The following is a 14156-nucleotide window of genomic DNA, read 5'->3' on the forward strand; positions in this document are numbered from 1 at the left end:
TTAGAAAAGAACTGTACTATTGAAAAGTTCGGTATAACTTAATACTTTCTATTACGTTCAATAGAAGCAGAATTAAAAGTGAACCATGAGGAATAAGAAATATCACTTGTATCAAAGATTTGAACGTTTTCACCTTCTATGGACCGAATCCTTTTTCTGCAGACAACATGCAAGGCGTTTACTTTGATATTTCAAGTTGATGGTGCTGCCAACCGTCACCAATATTGTTATCAGAGACATTATATTATTAACACTTTACCGGCCGGTAGCGATTAGACATATAATTAAATTCAATTATATTTTTTATTTTGACAATAATTTTTATTTTTTATTCTTTTATTTATTGAAAAGTCATGAACACACGGTATTATCTGTACAATTTGTTACAATTTGTTACAATTGTATTAACTTGTTGCAACATACATGAATTCAATAATATTTTTTATTTTGACAACTTTAGTATTATTCAATCTCAATTTTATTCATTAGAGTAGTTTTACGATTAATATTTACACAATATTTTATAATTCATATAATGATGGAAGCATTGTCAATAATAGATGACAAAGTATTGGTTGTCCTAGCAAAAAGCCTATTAATAGGCTAACGGTCGGTAAAGTGTTGAGACGTATACGTCATCTTGTGAAAAAACTAGAATTATTTGGTAGAATGTCGAAATACTAGCAAGTGACTGAAAGGTTACACGTATACTTATTCACCATACAGAGTTAATTTCCAGTTCTTATGTTCTCTTGTTATATGTTCGCTACCAAATACAGAAAACACCGATGAAAATTTCTAGTTAAGGGATTTTGTTTAGTTCTACTTCAGAATCTATTTTTTTTTTTTTTTTTTAAGTTGTGGACTCTAGTTTGAGAAGAATTATCATAATGACTAGCGATTCGCGTTTCAGTGTCCGTGTTCAAACGTGTAATTTCCACAGTCGAGCGAACGTAGTATCGTAAATACCGAATCGAATCAAGAAGCATCCCAACGAGCACCACTTTTTCACGTTTTCTTTTGCTACAGCAAGAATTAATCAGCTTGCGACTAATATCTAAAGGCCTACTTACAACCTGGGTAGAGGAGCATGCAACACCTTGTACCGTACATGTACATACGTATAAATATGTTACTGTATAAGACTCATCTCTTACTCGTGTGCACTGTATGTTTATAAATGTGTATATTTCTTTATTTGTATCTATTTTGACGAACATTGCGCGCATCTTGCCACTTGAATGTACATACTGACTAAACGATGTCGTTAAACGTTACTCACAAGGAATGTATGTGAATAGATGCCATTTTTAATGGAAACCACAGCTGTATTTTGTTATTTGTTTTTCTTTTTTTTATCATTCGTTTTTACCTGTTTTATACCTACAGTGGCTGGCGAAAGTATTCAAACCCCTGCAAACGAAAATTACAATGAACGAGAATACTAGACGAAACTAAAGTTTCCAAACTGTTACTTTGAAGAGAAGGAATGTAAATATTAGAATATATTATCTGACGAATTAATATAAATTTTCAAGTAATAGTCTATCACAGTAAATACCACTGTGGATTGACGTGACGCAAAAACAAACTTGAAACTAAAATTACTGTTAAGTCGGTCGATTATCACTTCACACAAATTTATTTAACTTTTTCGTCTAATTAAGAGATTATGGTATTATTACACGTGGTAATAATTATTTATCTTAATGCATATCCATATCGATTTGTTTTGTGTCAATTGTTTTGTCATTGTATTGAAAAATTACATCAATAATAATTATGAGTATTGTACCAAGTTTAAATAATAATTCGCGAGAGAAAAAGAAATAGCTGATATTTCAATAACAATATGAACTTTCTGAAACTGATTCGAAGGTGTTAAACTGTAATACAGATATTTTTTATAATGCAGTCATTCGATCGTTTTCTATTCTGTGTGTATTTTATTTATCATAATCGAAAGAAGTAATGACATTCTTTGTATTCTTCCATATATAGCAAGAATTCATTAATTTCGCGCATAATGAAATTTAAGTGTTAACGAGATTTCAAATGACTTGACACGTTAAGATCTAAAGAAGCCATACTAGACTTAAATTGCCATTTAAATGTTTTAATGTGTCGTAACTAACGTAAACATCAAATTGTCTTCGAAAACATTTTATCTCGTTCGTTAACGTTTATCGACAGCAAGAGTTCAAATACTTTTATGAAACATTGTATGTATTGTTAGCTCCTTACTACCAGAGATGGGAAAAATTCTAATGTACACACAAATTTCGTATAACGAATCAAAGATAAACTTCTCTTTAGTCGTCACTTGTTAAATAAATATTTAAATTTAAGTTGTAGAATGAGATATTGCGCAATGGACAACTGCAAATGTAACTATGCGATCGACTAAATGTCGCGAATAAATTACTATAAGTATTCGTTACTTATTATCGCAATACAATTTTGTCCATCTCTGCTTATTGTAAATAATAACCATCGTTCATCTCCCCCATCCATTCCTACACCTACCGTTCGTTTTGTGTCTTCTTTCCTCGATTCACCTTACATTTCTTTATTTGTGTTCGTGCACATTAGCCTGTGTACACATGCATACTAGTTTTATAGAAAAATTGCACTTGACGCGCGTGTGGCATCCCTCGCTAGTAGCTCACGTACATGTCGTAGTACCATAGTTCATGTCCGGTGAGTACATTTTGTTTTTAACTTCATCAGAGAGACACGAGAGTCCGATATAGAAATTCCCTTATCATGTTCCGTTCATTATGAAACTGGCATACCTTTTTTAATCGACTTCGAAAAGGAGGAGGTTACTCAATTCGACATGTATATTTTTTTTCTCGATGGTTGCCAACAATTTCTACATATAGAAACCACGAAGGTACATTCCATATCGGACTCTAGTGATGTATTGTTGCACTGTAGTTTTCTCACGCTTGTATCGCATGCTTGCATTCGCGATGTCTTCGTGTCGTGCTTGCTTTGCTTTCATCTTACTAACAACAATGCTATGAAAAAAAAAATAATTTAACATCGTATTTACAGAATACTCTAAAACGTATCTATAGCGGCGGACATATACTTACGAACATTGCTTATAATTTAGATTCTACTGTTGGTAATATTATATTGGACGAATGTAAATTGATTTCTAGTCCAATTTATTAAAGGCATACATATATTTATTTAAAAAAATACGAAGTAAGTTTAAATTAACTTGCAGTCTATACAAGTTATAAATAATTATATTTATTAAGTGGAGAAATTAAATCTGTGCCTTTACATTTAATCTTTTACGACTGTGGTATAAGGAAAAACGTTTACTCGTTATTTTTTAACGTTAAATTAGCAACCTTCTGAGTTCTGAGTCTGATCTCTATTGCAATGAATCTATACGTAACCTAAGTCTTAATCTGATGGCTATTACAATTTATCTGCACATACGAAGTTCAGTGTAGCAAACAAATTTTGCTTGTCATTGTTCTTCTAACAGCTTACACGTATACTTATCAATTATTAGGTGTAGAAATTAATTCTTTGCCTTTACATTTAATTATTTATGATTCTTATTTAGATAGAAACATTTACTCGCTATTTTCTTACATTCAAGTATCAAACTTCACAGGAATGAATCACGCTGATTGCTTTGACTTTTGGTTTTACAATTATATGTGATTAAAAGTTGTATTGTTTTTCTTTTTAAATGAATAATAAATTTACATTCCAAGGATACAGAATTAATTTCTGCACTTAATATTTTCATGTTACATCTTGTTCACACATACTTACGAACAATACGTTTTCGATAATGCAGTACTATTTTTAATACTACCTAATAAAATACTAACGAAATAAACAGAAATAGAAATATATATTATTTAGCATTAAAAGACTCATAATAAAATAAATCAGAAACTTTGTTGATATCACATAATAAGTACATATAATGAGAGTGATTATTTGTATGCTCGTAACTATATAACCGCCATTGTATTTAATTTAGAAGTTACTTAATCGACTTCAAACACTTAATATACGAATACACGAGACCAATAACAAACCAGATTGTAATTTCATTGCTATATTAAAATTGTTGGTGACATTTTTCAGTAGCAAATTATTCGTACGTATTTACAAACAAGTAACGTAAATCGGTAAAACGTGTAGTAATAATATCGTACAGAGTCGAATATCTAACAAAATAGGAAACGTTATCGTATTTTACCTTCACAGCTTAGAAGCAATCTTTCCAAAGCCTGTAAAACTTCTGAAATTAATCGTTAGATAACTGAAAGTAACGGAGACAACAAAAAGTTGATTGCGAAACGTGAAATACAACTACGGGTAAAATCATTTATCTTTTTGTTTCAGACAATACGTTGTTGGCGATAGACTCGGTGCCTCCTCATGGGTTAGTACAACCACCACCGTACATCTCGCCCCCTAAACCCGAGGATTGTCAGAAGGACCAGAAGATCCAAGAGATACTGAAGGAGTCACGATCGTGCCCAAAAATTCCAACCCAGTGCGACAATCAGCAGAACTACGGACGACATGGACCCCAACTGCGCCAAATTTATCCTCACGATACTAGACGAAACTTGTACAACAACAACAACAACAACAACAACAAATTCTTCGAGCAAAATCAACTGCCGGGTTACAACGAATACCAGTATGGCCGCGATCAACGGCAGATCGTGCATCTGCACAACGCGAGGAATCAGCAATACTACTCGCCAGGGAAGGATATCAATCAGCAATTTTATACGCTGCCATCCAGAAGACCGCAGAGGGACATCGAGCCGCCGCGTAGCGTTACGCCAGACATTACCAGAGGTCTGGGACGCGGTTCCTTGAGCACGATGCATATGCTCGCGAGGCATGGTCAGAAGGCGATGGTGGACCAGGATTCCAATCGATTCGGCTCTCAGGCAGACCTGAACAAACGAAATGTGGAGAATTTCGAGATACAGCACAGCCTGATGCAAAACCAACAGCCACCCATTGTGGATGTCAGAAACAGGTGGGTACGAACGTCGATGTATGGAACAAGAAAAAGTGATTAACACGTTGATCGCCAAGCTGATACTCGTGAAAATCTCTACGTGGTTAAAATTATGTTTCGAGACAATTGGAAAGCGCGTAACCTAGCATTTGTCATGGTAGTTATTTTTCTAATCTCACCATACTCACAAAGTCTGTTTAGATTCATTTTTATCGATAACATGACTTCAAAATTAATTTCTTTAATTCCTTAATAAAAAGCTCTGTCACCCTTATATGAGTGACGTGGCGACCAACGTATTAAGGTAGTTGTTTATCTGCACATTCGACCGCTGACGTGAATTTACGTCACTTCAAATTCTATTCCTGGTTTCTTTTACAAATTATGACAATCTTTTTATTTTATACACTACATACAGTGGGTGTAGAATGTATTCGAACACCGATCAATTTCTCCTCAAAATTTGGGGAATATTGTAGTTCCTTAACTTCTTTTTTTATAATCAATGATATTTTACATATTCTCGGAAGTCTCTAAGACAGATATAGTCCAAACAACATTTACTAGTTAATATAATTTGTGAAATTAACAAAAAAATGCGAAAAGTGGGTAAAAGCATAGAAGCAATAAGTATTTGTACGATTCTTACGACGAACCATTTACAGTAGAGTTTGTAACGTAAACACATTAGTTTATTGCTCTGTACGAATTAGAAAACTAATAATTTAGTTAATTGAATGCTTAGAAAAGTTTAATAATTATTAAATCAAAAGGAAATCCAACGAAGGAAGTATTATATACTTGTAAATTAATGTAAATTTCTTTTTTTTTTTAATGAAGTTTTAAAAATTACACAGTTGTGCGAATACTTATTGCTTCAATATTTCTATCGATTAATTGTTTTTTTCTTGTTAATTCTTAATTTACATAAATAGCTATTTTTTTTGTAATCTATCTATTCTAGTGAGTTCCAAGAATATGTAGAATATCATTGTTTATAAAAAATAAGTTAATAAATTACAATTTTACATAGTTTTTTTGGAAATTGATCGGTGTACGAATACTTTCTACACCCACTGTATTTACAAGATTGATATTTCAAAACATACTTTGTAATTTTTATTATTTTATTAGTATATTCTATTAACTTTGATATTTTATTAATATATTTTTTTGTAATTTTATTATTTTCGTCAGTACTCGGTGTTAGAAATGTAAACTATCTGCCGGTTGCGAATGTGCTAAGAGAGTCACGTTCGAAAGTATAATTTGAAACTGGGGTGGTTAATTTAAATTGAAATAGGCTCATGTGATTCGTATTTAACCCCTTGACGACGGCAGACCTTGATACGCACCGGCTGTACCAGACGGCAGGAATTGAGTTACGATGTGCGCCGAGAATGGCGAACTTTTGGGTAGGGACACATTTTTGTGAAAACATATTTCAGTAATTAAAAAACTGAATTTGACTACATTAAAACAATGTTATTTATTTCTTTGAACCGAATTAGTATAACTATCACGAATTTAATATTAATGTAGTTTTTCACGAGATGTGTCAGAATATAGGCGATCTCAGTGTCACAAACGCAAAATTTGTAAGCGCTTATAAGCGCCAACAGTAGCCAAGGGATTAACTGAATAACATTCACGTAAAATTTTGTTAAAATTCTACATTAAATAAATCCATAGAACAACTACCTTAAAAGAGTGTAAATGACCACATTAAGAATATTTGCGTGAAATACAGATTGTTAAAATTATTGAAATATTTAGGTTTACCGTGTTATCTGACTCCTTACACGAAAATCATAATACAAAATTACATATCATGTGATATACCTTTTATCGACTAATTTCCGACTTCGAATATTTTAAGCAATATTTAAAAAATATTTACGTCTTTCTCTATTCTATTGTTGTGCGCAACGTTTTTGTTAATTCAAGTAAGACATTTAACGTATTTACATATACGTATCATAAAATATATAACTTAAGAAATATCTATTTCATAAACTAGTCAATCCATTTACTTAAAAAAAAATGATATTACATCACAAACAACACTGCCCACTTTAGATTATTTATCTTAGCTAACATTTTTTAATATTCGAGAAAAATGGGGATTTATAATTATCTTTATGTTATATTGTTCACTTTTTTTTCTTCGCTGAACAAAAGAAACGGCCATTATCTTATGCCATGCTGTGTATCTTTTTAAAGCACGGACACCAAATGTATTTAATGTAACAATTAATTAAACGTCTCAAATAGAACATTTAAATCAAAGAGGACAGAGTAGATAAAGTGTTGTGTAGTGGTTGATTAATCCTTTGAGTGGCATATACGTTCAGAGAAAGCTATCGATGTAAACTATACACGCATATATGCGTTTTTTAATCTGTTCGATCTTCTTCTTGAGACACAAGTATCATTTGTTGTATACTCTACTAAGATTCATTAATTTTCAATTTAACTTATGCTTTACATTTCAATATTTCTAATCAAATAAGTAATGAAAAAAGAATTGCTTTGGATTGTTTTGGCAATCCGCGAGTATTTAACCCTGAAGGAGTCAATTTTGTTACTAATATCGACGTACATTCACACCGCCACATTGTCACGTGGCCTAATGTCACGCGTTCCTCCTGCTCCTGTTTGATACTGATTTCTCTTAAAAAATATTGTAAACAATTGCCCTAAAATTGAAAGCATTAGATTGTAAAGGTTTTGCTTTGTTCATCTAGATTCGCAACACCATTAGGCTTGACAGCGCTGGGATATCGATTTTTCGCGTCCTCGCCCGTTCGTGATCCCGTTACGAAGTCTCCTAGTGCTGATGCTTTAAAGCACAATCCAATTTCCCCGATCGGGCACAGCTATGGCAATAGCTTCAAGTCGTCCACGCCGACCGGACGTAGTATGCCAACTGTTGCCGAACGTTTGGCTCTGACTGCTGGCAGCAACTGCTCGTCGCCGATGCCGAACTCTGGAAGAAGCACCCCCGTTCAGACTTCATCGGGGAGAAGTACACCGACCAATTTAATTCTATCCCCGACGAAAAGCACCATGTCTAACGAGGAGCTGTTCGCCGCGATTCACAAATCGAAGAAAAGACTGAATATAAAGGACGATGGCGAAAACCAGTCGCCGTACGGATCGACCAACTCCTTGGTGAAGATGCCGCCTGGAACCAGACACAGTTGGAGTTCGGAGTCACATAAACCTCCAGTGGTACGTTTCGAATCCTTTTAGACGAATTTCTTCGTTATCAATGTTGCGAATATTATCGAGCATTGTAATGTCGCTTTCGATGGCACTTTAACTCTTCTGGTACCTTAGAGTCGATATATCGACTTTGTGATTTTCAATACGATTCAAGCATACACATAAGAGATCAATTTGAACCCTTTGCACTCGGAGCCATTTCGTTGCACAGGATGTGCAAACAGAGATCATGTCGTATTACATAATGTGACTCATAAAGCATGTAGTTCACTGTAATGATACTTGTGCTTATATGAATCTGTAGACATTAAGGAACATATTTATGTCATAAATCAAAATTTTATACTATTCTAGTATATGATAATACACGGCCTGTCTAAAAAGAAACCGAACTTTTGGTATAAAAAGAAAAAAGTACAAGTAAAGTTTTTACCAGGGATTCCAGCACTTCGTATTATAGAATAACCCATCTAACCAGGTAACACAAGACATCTGTAACCCGAGTAACCCGGTTAATCCGGTTGTATGCGCGTTATAATAATGCAGTAAAAACCATAGTTATTACCATCTTTCTAAACGATAATCAATTTTATTTCAATATTGTCTGTTTTCTACTCTACTGTCCATGCGCGAGAAGAAGGTCATGCAAGTGCTTCCATTTACTCGTATATGTGTGTGTACATATTTTGTATATATTTATTCCGTCTTTAACTTATGCCTGTTCATTGTACATTTATTATGCCAAATAATTGTTGACGTTTAAAAAGAAAGTACAAATACCGTTTCTAACAACACTCTAAAATTAATCAATCCTACATTCGTTATATACTAGTACATTTTAAACAATCTAGTTTCATTTGATTTGAATATTGCCTGTGAGTTCACATATCTTTGACTTGTCTGGATGTCTAGGATGTCTTCTGCTGCTAGTAACCCACTCCGAGCAGGTTTACCCCGCTCTTCCTACAATTCAAGAACCGTTCCTTCGTGGTTAGTATGGGTTACAGTAACTTTCCCTTCATTAACCGGGTTTGGGTTAGGGTTCAGCAGCGGTTCGAATCCCTGGTTTTTACACACACGTTTATTTACTCAAAATAATCTCCCTCTGCGTCAATACAGCGTGTAGACCGCGTAATTAACATTTCGAAGGGCCTTTGCAGCTCCTGTTTTGGTAGCCCGTTTAGTACGGCGGTTACAGCGGCCTGAATCTCCGAAATATTGCTACAATGTGTCCCTTTCATTGGAATTGGCATTGTTACTTGGATCATTCACCCTACTCGCCTGATCTGTCTCCCTGCGATTATTTTCTTTTCCCAAAATCGAAAAATCCAATGAAAGGGACACATTATAGGAACATTTCGGAGATTCAGGCCGCTGTAACCGCCGTACTAAACGAGGTACCAAAACAGGAACTACAAAGGTCCTTCGAAATATTAATTACACGGGCTACACGCTGTATTGATGCAGAGGGAGATTATTTTGAGTAAATAAGCGTGTGTGTAAAAACTTTACATGTACTTTTTTCTTTTAATAGCAAAAGTTCGGTTTCTTTTTAGACAGACCGTGTATGTGATATAGTCATAGATATGCATCGATAGTTTATATCTTTTAAGTAGAATAAAGATTTTTCATCTGAGGCTTTGTTTTTGAGAAAATCGGTTTGAAATTTCGCTTTGTCTTTTATTTATGGAGTCATATTAAATCAATTGTGTATTCTGAAGAAATCACAAGTTGCGAGCAATTGAAAGAAAAGATTATCGTAGCCTTTCATAGATTAAAACAATCGAATATGTTAGAAAGCGTTCATAGAAGTTTAATTAGAAGAGCAGAGGTATGTATTCGACAGAATGAACAACATTTTTAGCAACTTCTGTTATAAGAAATATTATGATTACTTCAACAATCTATTTCATTACGTGTTCCTTATTTTCCGTTACGATAAAAAGCTTAAACTGTGATAATAACCATCGAGACAACGACCTACGGTTTCAACCCTTTGCGCTCGAAGGGCGACTTAGAAGCGACAGTCTTTGTTTATCTTAGATTTCGTTGAATCTCGAATTGATCGTAGCGATATTCGTTCATAAATAGGTTCCTAAACTGGTACGCTTTGAAGTAGTAAGACATTTTATTTCCACGGTTTTCCAATCGTGTTAGAAGAAGGTTTAGTTGTCGAAATTGTTAGCTCTCTGTAATGAAACTGTCATCGAGTGGAAAGGGTTAATATAGCTGTTGATAGGGTTAAAAAAAGATAAGATAAATGCGAATGATAAGTAAACATTGTTTTCGCTTAAGAATAACACGATATTTGTCATTTCAGGTGACACAGAATGCTCAATCGTCGTCACCAGCAACGTCACGGTTGGACTTCAAACGTTTACTGCTCCAACAGAGCGTGAAGACGGGGCCCACCAGACTCTCGGCGGCAGAGCAACTGAAACTTTCGCGACAACAATCGCAGCAACAACAACCATCGTCGACCATCCAGCAGACGACACCCTTAGCCAAAGTTCTGAGCCCTCGTTCGGTGTGGAGGTTTCAAACGCCACGAACGGACGTCTTGTCATCCACGATCATCGAGGATACAGCGGCCGAGGAGAAAGCTATGAAACCCTCCCCAGAAAACGTTTCCCCTGTTTCAAGACTGAATGCAAAGAGACAGTTGGATCTCTGCAGCGATCTTCCAGAACATTTGCGTTCCCGCGACGACTCGGGAACCGTGGCTTCCGACACCTGTAACAATAGGCTGTCAATGGCAAACGACGACATTTCCAACCCGAAGTCCGATAGAAGCGGCCAAAGACAACCCACCAGCGTAGGAAGTTGCACTGCTAGTGACAATCGTTTGATCTCCAATCTGCAAATTAGTGCTGCCGAGTGTGCATCGCCCGTTCAAAGCGTTTCAGACTCGCGTCAGCAGAACAGTGCCGTTAGTTCAGCAATCCAGTATTCGCCAAAGTGCACCCAGCTCACGCTTTCGTGCCAGCAAGCGATAAGCGCTTTCGAGTCGAGGAGGATCAGCAATCAACTGGCCAGAGCGCAATTCCTGGCTGGCACGGCGGCAAATCCGAAACAAGGCCAGAATACTTACGTCAGACAAATACTCAGATCCAGGTCTGAGTCCCCTCAGAACTCCGCGACGCAAAACGTCGCTCGCAGTCCCAGTGCTCCTACGCTGGAAACCGCTTTGTGATCCCGGCGTGCGTTATCGGCGCCGAAACATGGGACATTGAGAACCAGAATGAACGAACTTCTACGATTTCTACACTTTTCGAGAACGTAACAACCTTAGATGGCTGAATGGATTTACTGAAATTGTATTGTTTGCAAGGATGTCGAGCATTGTAATATCGCTATCGATGTACTTCCAAGGCATCTGACTAGTTTGGAACCCCAAAAAAATTAATCGACATAGACAATCTTAGTTTAGAATTCTAATGGATGCAACTAATTAGAACTTTAACAAGAATTTTGTTCAATATAAATGACTGATTCTATTGAAATAATTCCTGGTGTGGTTTAAGTTATGATTATTATGGAGCATTGGAATGTCGGTTTTAATTCATCCTAAGGCCTCTGATTAATCTAGAACTTCAAAATCTATCTTATAGAAAAGAATTGAAGCGAGTACTATTCTACGTAAATACAACTATTAATAAAATTTAAAAAAAAGAAAACATAAAAATGTTTGAAAATCGATAGAATTACAACATCCCATACACTAAATGCAATATTTCCAATAAAATTTTGTAGCTTTTTGGGGTTGAAATAGAATCTTTTGCAGATGTCGAGATTATTTTGGCTGGGATAATAAAATGGCATATACTGTATTCGTTTGTCCCATATCAAGCGAATCAGTCATAAAACTTGAAAAATGTCGTTTCGAAGAAAATTTTCGAATTTCGTTACAATTCTTGCAGAAAATTGTTTTTAAGATTTGAATCTTTAAGAAAACCTTCAAACTGGTCAGGCCCGGTGATTATGTTACTAATATTGTTATGGTAATCTTATTTTTATATGAAGTGTCGTTCTTCCGGTTCTTAATACCTCATATTCAACGATGAAAGTAATTTTGCAGCAGGTACATTCGAAGAAAATGATTAAAAAGCGTAAAAATCGTTGAATACGCGTGAATTTAATAATCTGAGTTGTTTTAGTCCAAATTCTATCGCCGAATCAACGACGATTTGACGAATTACAAGAGGACAATAATCTGTTAAATCATGCGATCACATGATAACGAAGAAATTAGTATTACGCAGTATTGGATTACTTTTTCGACGTGAAAGTAATAAAGCAAAGCAAAGTAGGTCGAATAGTTGCGCGGAATCGAGAGTAACAATACAATTGATTTGTGTCGTTGGAATTTATTTAAAATTACCATGTATTGTATAGCTCAAACCGAAGATTTACATTACTTCTTTGAATTAATCGAATAATATATACAATGCAAATTCGCTAAAAGCAATAATGTTTACATTATATAATGCAGGCAATCTCTTTCTGAGTTTAAAGAGAAGTATAAATATATATTTTATGCTTTTGAGATTGAATGCAAAGAAAAACCAAGGGGAAATTGCTAAATTATGACGCAACATATTGTCCAGTGTGAGCATTTGAACCTGAATGAATCAATATTTAGAAAATAATGATATTCATTCATGACATTCATACGCTTTAACATTATAACGTATCGACAAGTGTCGTTGATATGTTTAACGAACGACATGTACCAAGAGTCATATTGTTTTTTCAAGGAAAGTGACGGTAAAGCTTCACAATTACTGGTTCCTCGATGAAATTTATTCTTAAGACGCTCATTTGGCCTCCGTATATTATTAAAAATAAAAAAAAAAAAAACACACACACACACACACACACACACACACACACACACACACATAATCAGACTTCTAAAAGCATATACAGCAGAACTCTGTAAATAGCACACGATGTAATTACGAATGCATTCTGCTTAAAATTCAATCGCTTGCTTGTCTAGTCGGGGTAGATTAATATCCACAGTTTCGAATTTCTTCAAACAAAGTCCATTACTCGGAATTACGCGATAAGCGCGTAATTTGTATTATTACGAGTCAGCGTATAATAAAACTTAAGCTTTACGATTATTGGGTGGTGAATAGTAATATATTCGAAAAAGACTAATGCGTAGAGTAATAACAGAGTTGCCTTAATTAAATTATTTTAAGTTATGCCGCGATGACCGGTCGTGTATTCGTAAATTGACTGCGCACTCGAGTATGCGCAGATGTAACGAGAAACTTACGGATGATAATATTAGAATTTTAAGTGAAAATGTTTTGTACTTTAATCAAAATAAAAAGAAACATATTTCATTGAAGCATGATTTTTTGCATAATTTAACCATTTATCGCGATCCTGCTGTCGAAACAATATCCTAGCTGTTGGAGTACACGGATGTCCTTTGTATGCTTCTAACAACGAGAAATGATTCTGGGATGTTAGTCTAGGAAATCAGATCCTTATCACGAAATGGTAAAACATCAGATTCTTTAGGAACATTATTGCAGGTAGATAACATAACTATGCTTTCTGAAATTTTACACACGATTTTGAGAAAGGTTATTTGAATATTTCACGCCGTGTCCTTCATAGTTAATTACTAATCGAGGTTTACCCTCGGAAACCTCAAGGGATCGTTCTAATTTACTGGCCAAGAAAAACAATGCTTTTTTGGTAATTTTTTTCGAAATTGATATTACAAAACGATTTATTTTAAACTTTATGCGTATATTTATTATGTTTTTATAATTATATTAGAATTTTGTCAAGAAGAAATATGAATATTACATTAAACTATCTTTAATTAAACATTAATCTATTTTAAAAACACTGCTCCCCTGCATATGTGATATTAGACGAT

At 34.7% G+C, this 14156-nt stretch overlaps 1 protein-coding gene across 2 annotated transcripts in view; it reads left to right on the forward strand.

Annotated features, from left to right (window-relative positions):
• Nucleotides 1-13613, forward strand: part of LOC128874826 (mucin-4) — a 180014-nt gene extending 166401 nt beyond the window's left edge. For both annotated transcript variants that reach the window (XM_054119920.1, XM_054119921.1), the window contains 3 exons: nt 4387-5041; nt 7771-8257; nt 10572-13613. In XM_054119920.1, coding sequence (XP_053975895.1) covers nt 4387-5041; nt 7771-8257; nt 10572-11444 — 2015 coding nt within the window. In that variant the 3' untranslated portion in view covers nt 11445-13613. The remainder of the gene's footprint in view (nt 1-4386; nt 5042-7770; nt 8258-10571) is intronic.
• The last annotated feature ends 543 nt before the right edge of the window (nt 13614-14156 follow it).

Source organism: Hylaeus volcanicus, chromosome 4 (assembly GCF_026283585.1).
Source record: "Hylaeus volcanicus isolate JK05 chromosome 4, UHH_iyHylVolc1.0_haploid, whole genome shotgun sequence".
In the NCBI taxonomy this organism is placed as follows: Eukaryota; Metazoa; Arthropoda; class Insecta; order Hymenoptera; family Colletidae; genus Hylaeus; species Hylaeus volcanicus.